Source organism: Mixophyes fleayi, chromosome 4 (genome assembly GCF_038048845.1).
Source record: "Mixophyes fleayi isolate aMixFle1 chromosome 4, aMixFle1.hap1, whole genome shotgun sequence".
Taxonomy (NCBI): domain Eukaryota; kingdom Metazoa; phylum Chordata; class Amphibia; order Anura; family Limnodynastidae; genus Mixophyes; species Mixophyes fleayi.
The window spans coordinates 333,951,827-333,964,357 of NC_134405.1; the positions used below are offsets into that span (position 1 = coordinate 333,951,827).

Here is a 12,531-nt window from a genome sequence, read left to right on the forward strand (position 1 = left end):
CCACAAGAGTTCTCAGCATCGGACCCCTGTGTATTTACTTATTAGGGGGAAGGAAGTCTTAAAAATGTCTTTAAAGTAGTACCACTGTGCAATTTTATGCTATTGAAAAAAGAATTTAGGATTCAAATCTTCCTTTTGTCCTTTTTCGTTCCTTATTCTTTCCTCTTGCAGGCTCCAGATGCTGGAAGCCATCTGCAAGCACTGGGAGGGCCCCATCAGCCTGGCTCTCTACCTCTCGGACGCGGAGGCCCAGCAGTTCCTGCGGTACGCGCAGGGCTCCGAGGTGCTCCTCAACCGGCGGAACGTGGGCTACCACATCGTGTACAAAGAGGGACAGTTCTATCCCGTCAACCTGCTGAGGAACGTCGCCATGAAGCACGTCAGCACCCCCTACATGTTCCTGTCCGACATAGACTTCTTGCCCATGTATGGACTCTACGAGAGCCTCAGGTAACGGAAGAGGCGGCGGGGAGCGCCAACCGGCGTATGCTGTGTAATCCTCTGACGCAACCTTGTGTAGGACGGGGATTGTGTTATTGTGGGTGGGGCAATAGAAATAAGCAACTTACACATCTAACACAAAGAAGTAAAAGTTGTAAGAGGGCATGTAAAAGCCACTCACTTATAGTCACCTGGGGGTAAATGTATCAAGCTGAGAGTTTTCCGGCGGGTTTGAAAAACCAATCAGATTCTAGCTATCATTTATTTAGTACATTCTACAAAATGACAGCTAGAATCTGATTGGTTGCTATAGGCAACATCTCCAATTTTCAAACTAGCCGGAAAACTCTCAGCTTGATACATTTACCCCCTGGTGGTGGAAAAACCCCTTGAAGTACTAGTAACCTATCTACATCCTGTAAGAATCCATTGCATCGTCACAGGCTTTAGGTAAACCTGCTGCAGTAATGGGCGTCATGCACTGTGCGCTATCAGGCTGGCAGTAGAACCAGGTGCTAGCTAGCGCTGTGGCTGGTCACATGATCGTTAAAACACAGCACTCAATCCAATCACTGTGCCCCCAAGAAAGAAAGGGATTTTACCCCCAGGCCCACAATTTTTGTGTGTCCTCCCCACAATCTTATCTCTCGTTCCTCCCATCCTAGAGATACCTGCTCATAAGCCCATTGTATGAGATGTGGGGGCCGAGGACTTTTGACATTTGTTTCTGGCCCCTACAATTATCTCTGATCTGGAGTACAGCACACATACTATATATTATCACTATCATCATCATCATTTATTTATATAGCGCCACTGATTCTGCAGCGCTGTACAGAGAACTCACTCACATCAGTCCCTGCCCCTTTGGAGCTTACAATCTAAATTCCTCAACACAGACACAAGCAGACAGACAGAGACTAGGGTCAATTTTGATAGCAGCCAATTAACCTACCAGTATGTTTTTGGAGTGTGGGAGGAAACCGGAGCACCCGGAGGAAACCCACGCAAACACGGGGAGAACATACAAACTCCACACAGATAAGGCCGTGGTCGGGAACTGAACTCATGACCCCAGTGCTGTGAGACAGAAGTGCTAACCACTATACTCTAGAACTCGCTGAGGAAATCACATGATACATTTCTGGGGCTAATTACATGAAGATAACTAGAGAAACAAACGTGGAAAATAATGTTTCACTCTTTTTGCCAGTTGCTCCCGCTTAAAACTTATAAAATAAACGGACTTGTTCTAATTTATAAGAAAAAGAAAATGTTTTCGGCTGGCAAAATCAATGTCAAACTTGTTTCAATAATCAAACAAACAAAAGCGTTATTCGCATTCAAATAGATGCGACCCAGTAAGGGAAATTTCATCTGGACATAAGGTGATGAAAACCCTCCGGTCATTAAATAGTTCAGCAATAAAAGAAATATAGTTAATTTATTTTTTGATCATTTATATCAACTCTTCTTTCATAAGGAAAGAATAGCTACTGCTTTCATATATTATGTAAATGTACATGGGTCTAAAGACTTATGCCAAGACAGCCAGCGGCTGTGAAATAGGAAAGACCTCACGCGTTTCTCTCTCTAGTTCCCATCACGCGTTTATAGTGCAAAGGGAAAAAAAGAGTGAGCTGCCTTACAAGTTCCTGATGTATATGGAGAGGGTCAGGTCAAGGATATTCCTACTTTTTGTCGTCCTTGTACTTTTGCTTTGTTGTTTAGATGGAGTGCTGTTGTTTATATATTTCAAAGGTTTATATAAATCGTTACTTTTGGTTGTTGTGCTGCTAAGTTCTTTGTTTGGATTTTGTTTGGGCAAATAGTACTTTTCACTGTTTGATGTTTCAGCACAATTATAATAATATTTACAGAACAAATTTCAATGCACAACATAAAATACACAAATCAAAATCTCATGTGCAAAACGTTAAAGACAAAATAAATTTTGTCGCTTCTTCCTGTACAATGCTAGATTTTTCTTTGAGTACAAAGATGTTTTGGGCCTGACGGGCAAACCATCCACCCCTCCCCACTTCCTGTCTCATCCATTTTCTTTGCTGTAAAGAGGTTCTGAGGTCGGTGATAAACTTGCTCTTTTCTTGCATGTACAAATCACTGTATAGGATGCTGTCATCACTGTCCACGTTGTCAAACAGGACGGAACTGCAGCTCAGTAATATAATCACACTGTTAAATTGAGGATTTCAGTCTGGGAGAAGGAAACATGAGGATTCTAATGCGTTTCTATTGAATTCCTCTGCAAATTGATGTCTTCCCCTTGTAATCATGTGTTTGTAAACACTCACCGAAACGTATGTTTGAGCAGATAAGACACATTATAGGAACGTCATCTCAGGCCTGCATTATTAACTACAGCATATCTTTGATGTTCGGCCCCTTTAGGGGGAAATTATTTAAGGATATGTCTCAGCAAATAAATTGTGTATTGACACTATACTGTATTGGAGCGCCCCCTGGTGGTGTGTATGTGAAATGCAAGTCCTTGGTGAATGTCTTTTGGCATTGATAATGTTTCTCTTGATACACTGTATAGCTGGCAGCTGGCACTGATCCCACAGGTTCTAATGATTTCTCCCTGGAATTTGTTTAAATGATGATGAATGGGGCAGTGGAATCGGGGAGTGGACGTTTTGCAGAGAATTAAGTAAATGTCACCAGTAAATGTTTTCTGCAAATCTGCAGTCCACTAAAAATAGAACAAATCCGATGAAATTAAACACTTGTTCTTAAAGTGCATTTGACCAGGGTCTGAGCTCCTTATTGCATTCATTTTTCAAGCCACAGACTGAGAGTTATATAGTGAAAGGAGCAGGGTCCCCAGCAGCACAGAGTAAATCAGGAGATGAGTGATGTGTTAGTGTGGACAGGGCTGCATGTAACAGGGACAGTGACATGATGTGAGGAGGGGAATGGAGGCAGCGGGAAGCCACAGACTGAGAGTTATATAGTGGAAGGAGCAGGGTCCCCCAGCAGCACAGAGTATATCAGGAGATGAGTGATGTGTTAGTGAGGACAGGGCTGCATGTAACAGGGACAGTGACATGATGTGAGGAGGGGAATGGAGGCAGCGGGAAGCCACAGACTGAGAGTTATATAGTGGAAGGAGCAGGGTCCCCCAGCAGCACAGAGTATATCAGGAGATGAGTGATGTGTTAGTGATGACAGGGCTGCATGTGACAGGGGCAGTGACATGATGTAAGGAGGGGAATGGAGGCAGCGGGAAGCCACAGACTGAGAGTTATATAGTGGAAGGAGCAGGGTCCTCAGCAGCACAGAGTATATCAGGATATGAGTGATATTTTAGTGAGGACAGGGCTGCATGTGACAGGGGCAGTGACATGATGTGAGGAGGGGAATGGATGCAGCAGGAAGCCACAGACTGAGAGTTATATAGTGGAAGGAGCAGGGTCCCCCAGCAGCACAGAGTATATCAGGAGATGAGTGATGTGTTAGTGAGGATAGGGCTGCATGTGACAGGGGCAGTGATATGATGTGAGGAGGGGAATGGAGGCAGCAGGAAGCCACAGACTGAGAGTTATATAGTGGAAGGAGCAGGGTCCCCCAGCAGCACAGATTATATCAGGAGATGAGTGATGTGTTAGTGAGGACAGGGCTGCATGTAACAGGGGCAGTGACATGATGTGAGGAGGGGAATGGAGGCAGCGGGAAGCCACAGACTGAGAGTTATATAGTGGAAGGAGCAGGGTCCCCCAGCAGCACAGAGTATATCAGGAGATGAGTGATGTGTTAGTGATGACAGGGCTGCATGTGACAGGGGCAGTGACATGATGTAAGGAGGGGAATGGAGGCAGCGGGAAGCCACAGACTGAGAGTTATATAGTGGAAGGAGCAGGGTCCTCAGCAGCACAGAGTATATCAGGATATGAGTGATATTTTAGTGAGGACAGGGCTGCATGTGACAGGGGCAGTGACATGATGTGAGGAGGGGAATGGATGCAGCAGGAAGCCACAGACTGAGAGTTATATAGTGGAAGGAGCAGGGTCCCCCAGCAGCACAGAGTATATCAGGAGATGAGTGATGTGTTAGTGAGGATAGGGCTGCATGTGACAGGGGCAGTGATATGATGTGAGGAGGGGAATGGAGGCAGCAGGAAGCCACAGACTGAGAGTTATATAGTGGAAGGAGCAGGGTCCCCAGCAGCACAGAGTATATCAGGAGATGAGTGATGTGTTAGTGAGGACAGAGCTGCATGTGACAGGGGCAGTGACATGATGTGAGGATGGGAATGGAGGCAGCAGGAAGCCACAGACTGAGAGTTGGATTTTGGAACAAACGGTTTCCTCAAACAGCACAGAGCAATGATATGAATGTCCTGTAAAACTGATCTATGAAATTGTGGGGTGAAACTCACATCTATGAAGCTAAAGTTCATACACCCAACTTCTTTTTATTTAATGTTTCTTATTTGATCACAAGATACAACAGTATTTATGGTATTGGCTCCCGAAATGATCACATAAAGCTAACACTGGATCCTTATTCAGTTGTGTTTGGCCAGGATTAAGCAGGTATCACATGACCAGAAGACATGGGTCCCCTACAGCCTCGGAAACAAAGGTCCTAATCTAAGTAAATAGTGTTTGGAGTCAAAAAGGAAAGGCACCAACAATGTAACTCTTCTCTTTAATCAAAACATTAAATGTGTCCAAATATTACCCCAACTGACCCAAATCTATTGGGGGACTCGGGTCTATATGAATTTTGACTGAAGGAGACTAATAATGAGAGATGGGGATTAAGCTGAGCAAGGTTTAGATGATGGAGAAGGGAAAGGTTCCTTCCCAAGCGCCATAGGGGATCTCGCAGCAGAACCGGAGAGACCATTAACCCATCTAGTGTTAGTTTTACATCAGGCTATGGGGTCACCAAGCCTTCTGGTATTATTTTTTATAAAGTAATCAGACATTTGTGCCCCTTAAATTTAAAGTTGCTCCACCAAGATGCGGCGTTCCCCTGCGGTGTAGATAGCTTCCACTGAAAGCCTAAACAATTAGTCATTAGTTACTAAATAAAAGTAATTAGTTACATAAATGAGATTGCAGAATATGGTTTCAGATTTATCCATTGAAGCTGATGGTTCCACCCAGGTGAGAACACCCGTCTCTATATCCTGCACTAACCCTTTGTCTTCTACCTCCCAATGCAGGAAGACGGTTGTACAGCTGGACATGAGTAATACTAAGAAGGCTTTGATCATCCCAGCCTTTGAGACACTACGTTATCGGCTGTCCTTCCCCAAATCTAAGGCCGAGCTGCTGTCTATGCTGGATATGGGGACTTTGTTCACCTTCAGGTAGGTATAAACCTTTAACAGGACCAGTCCTTGCAGATTGCTGAAGGGAAATGCAAGATCTCTTAAAAATATTATGGCATCATATTGTAGGATCCTCTCTGGTAGTTGCTTCATTCATTCAGATGTCATGTAAGTATCCTTAAAAGGTTTACTTGGGGGAGTGCAGTGACATAATTTTGCCTGCAGGTGGCGATGTTGCTGTTGCTATCTCTGTAGACATTCTAGTTTGCAATTGCAATCACATCATTGTAAACTTTACAAACACTGACACCTGTAGGCAGTAAGTAGGTACTACATGATATACTTCCTAATCCTGTTCTACAACAGTAGAATGAGGTGGGTGCCATAGCTGTGCCTCCATAAGCTTTTTTTTTTTTTTAAAGCTGTTGTGTAAATCATTTGCAAAACTGCCTGCCCCCGTCTCCCCTGCCCATTGTTATGCCTCCTGCTCTTTTACCTAAACCAGTGATGGCTAACCTGTGACACTCCAGGTGTTGTGAAACTACAAGCCCCAGCATGCTTTGCCAGTAGGTAACTAGCTGGTAGCTGGCAAAGCATGCTGGGGCTTGTAGTTTCACAACACCTGGAGTGTCACAGGTTAGCCATCACTGACCTAAACCATCATTTAAATGAGCTGTTGGTGGGGGCTATTCTGTGGGCCAATGTATTTTCGGCGTAATCCTCATGTGAATTGGAGCCAGTCTGGAGCTACTGTATAACACTTAACTGACGGTCTTCCTGCTGTTTGGTTAGAGGTAACCATATTGATGACAAGTCCACTTTAAAGTGAGATGTGTGCCTTGTTCCAAAATGTTGCCACAGGAACAACTAACTGTTTTTAAAAATGATAACATAAGTACCACAAAGGATATAAAAGAACATGCATTGGGTAAAAGAACACCATAAAGTGATTTATTTCCACCAAAAGGCAGCAAAACCTAATTTGCAAATCATCCTCTAACCAGCTGGAAGATAATAAAAGCACGAGGAGGCATTGAGTTGATGTAAAATAACATATGTGCAAGGACAAACTAGGCGAGATGGTGTATATTGCTCAAGACAATATATATATATATATATATATATATATATATATATATATATATATATATATAAAATATATATTTTAGTTGCAATTTAAGGATAGCCATTATTTGTGTCTTGTTGGAAATCTCCAGAAGCCACACATTACTAAATTATTTCCAGATGGAGATGATGTGTCACATTGAGCACTAAACTTACACAGACCACTGAACGTAAACAACATCTCTGAATGACAAGACTGAAATATGTAAGCCTAAGGAGAAGAGCTGGGACTTAGCATACTCGCAACAGATGCTGTCATTTATTCCTGGCTCCAAATTATTCTCAGATTCTGCTTCCAAAAATCTTCCCCCCTCCCAATGATGTAACCCAGAAGGCACAAAATGATATGTTTAATGTCACAGCTATCGATCCCTCCTGATGTCGTTGGGGCGCCATGTGTCCAGCCAACGCCACTGCTGTCCGGGCCACATCTGGCGAGCCAGCCAGTCCGTGTAATTAGCAGAGTTCTGTACAGGGCACAGCAGGGGGGGGAGGGGGGGGGAGGTGGCGACATTGCAATTCACCGACCTTGATGTACAGCCAGCATCTTCCAATACAACACAGCAAGACTCTATCAACGTCTGATACAAATTAAAGCTTAACTGCTTCCCTTCAACAGCTGGCAAAGTCTTACCGTGTATTAGAAGGGGAAGAAACAGTCCCTAGAACAGTACTTTAATTTTATATCCCTGCATTGAAAAAAATTAAAGGGAAAGGGAGCCCCCAGATGTAGACTAGCAGATGTGCCATATTCCCCTGCATTCGGCCTCCCATCATCATCAGTTATTTATATAGCGCCAATAATTCTGCAGCACTGTACAGAGAACTCACTCACATCAGTCCATGCTCCATTGGAGCTTACAGTCTAAATTCCCTAACATACACATACACAGACTAGGGTCAATTTTGATAGCAGCCAATTAACCTACCAGTATGTCTTTGGAGTCTGGGAGGAAACCGGAGCACCCGGAGGAAACCCACGCAAACACGGGGAGAACATACAAACTCCACATAGATTGTGCCCTGGCCGGAGAGTGCCATTGTTTTAAATTTTCCAAGACACGTAGCTGATGGGCAGGTTATACAGTGAATATCACACCTACATTTCGGTCTCTGGTTCTGGATCACTGTAATATGCACCATTATATATTGACTGCACTTGTTTATAAAGAAAAGAGAGGTCTAATTAGGACCCAAGCAACATAAACGTTGGGGTCGGGCCAGCCCTGGGCTAATTAAGAGAGTGCAGTGGGTGGGAGGGTTAGGGGAGGGTAAAGGGGAATGGGCTAGGTAGATCAGGGAGAGGAGGAGCTGGTTAGGATGGAGCCAATGGAAGAAGGGAGGAAGTAGTAGTAGGCATGGCCAGAAGGGATTAGAGAGGTTTAAATTAAGGGAATCAAGGAGTGTAGATTTGTTTTGAGTGCGTCATCGAACCACAGAATGTCCCGTCCTCTCCGTTAATTTATGATCCATCAGATTCATGTTCTATTTCATGGTCAGCTTTACATTCAGGAAATCATTGCTCAGTGATTGCAAACTTACCTTCAGTTCCTGCACCTTTTAGGCTAAAATCTGCACATATTTCCCTAGGTACCACGTCTGGACAAAAGGACACTCGCCCACCAACTTCGCCAAGTGGCGGACTGCGACAACTCCCTACCGGGTGGAATGGGAGGCGGACTTCGAGCCGTACGTGGTGGTCAGGCGGAACTGCCCAGAATATGACCGGAGATTTGTTGGATTTGGGTGGAACAAAGTGGCTCATATCATGGAGCTGGACGCACAGGTAACAACGACAAAATAGCGTTATTGTCGCTGTAGAAACTATTCCGGATACTAGAAGCCACCTCGGATTTCCGTGACCTATGTTAAAGCACTCGGCCTGCAAGCTACGGTCACTGAACTCCTCGGTGAGGTCTAATATCTACTACCTGGTATGAGACAAGCTGGTTAGTGCATTAATTCTTATGTTGTAATGAAGATTGCTTCATCTCGTAATAATAAAACAAGGAACAGCCAGTGTCCATAATCCATTTTCTCCTTCACCGATGATAATTTCATGGCACAGAGATCTCCAAACTGTACTAAAACCTATGGTGCATGTTCATTATCATGTGTATCTCCCGCTCCGTACGTCTGTCTCTGATCTCTCGTCCTCTCTCTTCCTGTAGGAATACGAGTTCACGGTGCTGCCTAACGCCTATATGATCCACATGCCGCACGCTCCAAGCTTTGACATCACCAAGTTCCGCTCAAACAAGCAATATCGCATCTGCCTGAAGACGCTGAAGGAGGAGTTCCAGCAGGACATGTCCCGTCGCTACGGTTTCACAGCTCTCAAATACCTCACTGCGGAGAATAACAGCTGAGACCGGCGCGGGGAAGAGGGGTTCACCGGTGCCTGGCGTCTGCTATGATGAAGACCTCGAGGGCATTACGTCGGCCATCGCTGGTTGGCTGGAGACTGACAGTTATTCAGACCCTGGGTCATTTGTTTAAGACATTTTACATGCTGTCCCTTCTCTCCCGAGTTTGATCATTGGAACAGAGAATCCTGGGTAAAATGAAATTGTGGTATAGAGGATTTCGGCATCTCCCCGGTGCTAAAGAATGAAGACTAAGCATTGTTGACCTGAGTAGTAGGAACCGAACTTACAGTGAGACCCAATCCTACGTTGGCCATATCTCTCTGTCTCAGTCCCCATCACTTCAGAGACGTCGTACGTATCAACGCTTTGTTCCCAGAAGCAGCGGCTCAGTCTTTGCTCTGGGATGTTTGCAACTGAGTCACAAAGATTAAACGACAGAGTTTTGGCATAAAGGGGTAGGCTAGCTGTGCCGTTACTTGCCCATTCTTTCAAAACTTGGCCAAAATATCCATTAAATCTGCTATACTGGAAACGGAGAAAGTTGATTTGAGTCTAGCTTTCTTGCACAGCCACAAGTCCTGTAATACAATCTGCTCTGAATCGCGGTACGCTAAGCTCAGGCAACTGCTGTTCAACTACATGCCTGCAGGTGGCAGAATCAACAAACTAAAAAAAATCGAATCTCACGCTTCATGCAAAAAAAAAAGAAAATCAGTGTTCACATTGTAAAGATCCAAAGGGCATTTCTTTCTATTTTTGTATTGTATTCATCCCTGTATAAAAGAATAAAAAAGAAAAACACAAGACATGCCCTGTAATCTATACGATGTTAAACAAACGTACCTAGAGGAAACACAGATATTAATAAGCTGGAGAACAATTTACAAAAAGCTGAAAAGTTGACGTACGACCGCGGCGACCCGGCTGCTAGACCCATTGTTGGACTGTCGTATCCTATTGAATGTGAACATGGCGCATTATATAATAATTCCGAATGTCTCCCAACACTGACATCTTCAACGCAGTCCTCGGAGACGAAGGAAGACTCACTTTGCCCGCAAGACAAAAACATCTTTTGTTCATGGTGTGAAAAGCCAGTGATCCCTTTTCTGGCTGTCAGGTTTTGTGTTCTGTAATTAGAGATGGTCCTGCGAGCAGGCCGGGCGTCGGAAGACAATGATGTACTCGGACACATGTAGGCTTACCATTTATACTGTGGCATGTTCATTTTCAGTAAGGAACGTCTAACTCTTTCCTTCCCAGAATAACATTACTACACAATGTCTCAGCTGGACTTTCCTTCTGCATAAGAGTCCACCTTGGTCGATTCTTCAATGTCCGTTCAGGTCAACCCAACATGAGAGGTCAGTTTTAAAGGCTGAGGAATTAATTTATAGAAAGGTTTATTTATATCGCCCAGTAATTAAACAGAAATACACTTCTCCTTCCTGAAAAAAATGCAAATATAAGCTCGACAAAGGAGACGACATGACGACCGGAGAGTTTGACCCCACCCGAGAATTGGTTGATTGCCTTGACCTTCATGAAGCTAGAAGAGTTAACTTGATGGATTTTTCCACTATTTTTTACCGTTCAGTATTAATATGTCATGTTTACAAAGGGAACTTTAAGTCTAATGCACTAAGCCCAGTCTGGAGGCTGCTTGTCAACCAATGGAAAGTGGTGTTCGTACACGGACAAAACACAATGATGTCCTCTTCTCATCCGGCTCCAATAGTGATAGTCCCCATAACTTGTATAATTCGGCGCAGAGATGTGTCGTTGGCAATCGTGCAACCCGTTTAAAAGTAAAACTACTTTTATTGCGTTTCTTTACAAATTTATTTAGATTTGATTTTAGAAACCAAAATATAATCCTATTTGCTGTCATTGAAAATGTTAAAGATGCGCTAAATGTAAATCACAAGTTGATCTAATGGAAAGGCATACTGAAATAGTCAAATTTACTCCGTCGAAAAACATGCTGAAATGCAAAGTTTCTAAAAAGGAAAAGTGGAGGTGTTGCCCATAGCAACCAATCAGATTCTAGCTATCATTAATTTAGTACATTTCAGTAAATAATAGCTAGACTCTAATTGGTTGCTATGGGCAACACCTCTACTTTTCCTTTTCGGAAGGTTTGATAAGTCTACCTTAAGACGTTTATAGTGTTCTTTAAGATTCCTGCAGATAATCTGGTATTCATAGACCGATACTTCCCCCTGGATCACAGACTCCTCTGAAATACTTTATGTTATGGAACATATTCAACAGACACCTGTCAATATTACTAGTTGTTCTTCACGTCTGGATTTAGTATTCCTTTAAAAGTCCCCCTCCCTGCCTCCACCCCCGTCGTTCTGGCAGCTTGCTCACATATTTTTTTTGCAGTTTCCCGAAAATTCTAGAGAAGATCCGGCCAGAAGCTTGGTGTTGGCATATTTCAATGTTCCTATGAATTTACACTCTGCTGGAGGCTGCTTTTCACTCATTCGATGTGCAAAGTATTCATTCCCTGTTGTTTTACGCCAAGATCTCTCTCTCCACGGTGACAAACGTCTTAAATGATTATGTCGACGAGAAGTTATAAAGAAAACATTGTGACAACTTTTTATTTCTGTTAAAGTCAAGACAGTTCCCTGATGAAAAGATAAAACACTTGAGAGAGAGAGAGAGGCTTAAATGCAAAAATAAATCGGTTTACTTATTATTTCCTTTTTGTAAACATATAAACAGATTTTTATCTTCTCCTGAACAGAAATGTTTAAAAGTCCAACCTTGTTTATTTTGTACGGGTGAGAAGAGAGATGCTGCTGTGTTTTGGGGTCTCCAGAGTTAATGGGTTGTAAATAAGTTCAAGGACATTTGTTTATTTTCAGTTGTGCAATAAAATTGTGAAATAATTTTGTGTTCCGTTCATTGGTTCCGTGTTTGGCCTCCACCTCTGCCGTCCCCTTCATAATAAAATCCGGTCATTAGGCCTGGTCATCCAACATCAAGAACTGTGTCTACACGTCAGCCAATTAGGTTTTTCGGACTTGCATGATCAAAGCCAATCGTGGTTTGAATGAGAGACAATGGAAACTCATTGAGATGTCGCTAATTTTGGACTAAAACGCCCACGTTGACTGTTAAAATCACAGTATGTGTGGTAGCATTACGCTGCACAATGGTTTATAGTGTCATACCAATTTATATGCAATTTAAAAAAAACCTATTAAAACACAATAAAAGCCATTGAGTATGTCAGCTAATTCCATTATGATTGGAGAACAGAAGAGCGGGTAAGT

The 12,531-nt window shown here is 43.3% G+C and overlaps 1 protein-coding gene across 2 annotated transcripts in view; it reads left to right on the plus strand.

Annotated features, from left to right (window-relative positions):
* The window catches only part of LARGE1 (LARGE xylosyl- and glucuronyltransferase 1), a 325,519-nt gene extending 313,374 nt beyond the window's left edge, over positions 1-12,145 (plus strand). For both annotated transcript variants that reach the window (XM_075210435.1, XM_075210436.1), the window contains exons 12-15: positions 172-450; positions 5,640-5,786; positions 8,463-8,658; positions 9,044-12,145. In XM_075210435.1, coding sequence (XP_075066536.1) covers positions 172-450; positions 5,640-5,786; positions 8,463-8,658; positions 9,044-9,241 — 820 coding nt within the window. In that variant the 3' untranslated portion in view covers positions 9,242-12,145. The remainder of the gene's footprint in view (positions 1-171; positions 451-5,639; positions 5,787-8,462; positions 8,659-9,043) is intronic.
* The last annotated feature ends 386 nt before the right edge of the window (positions 12,146-12,531 follow it).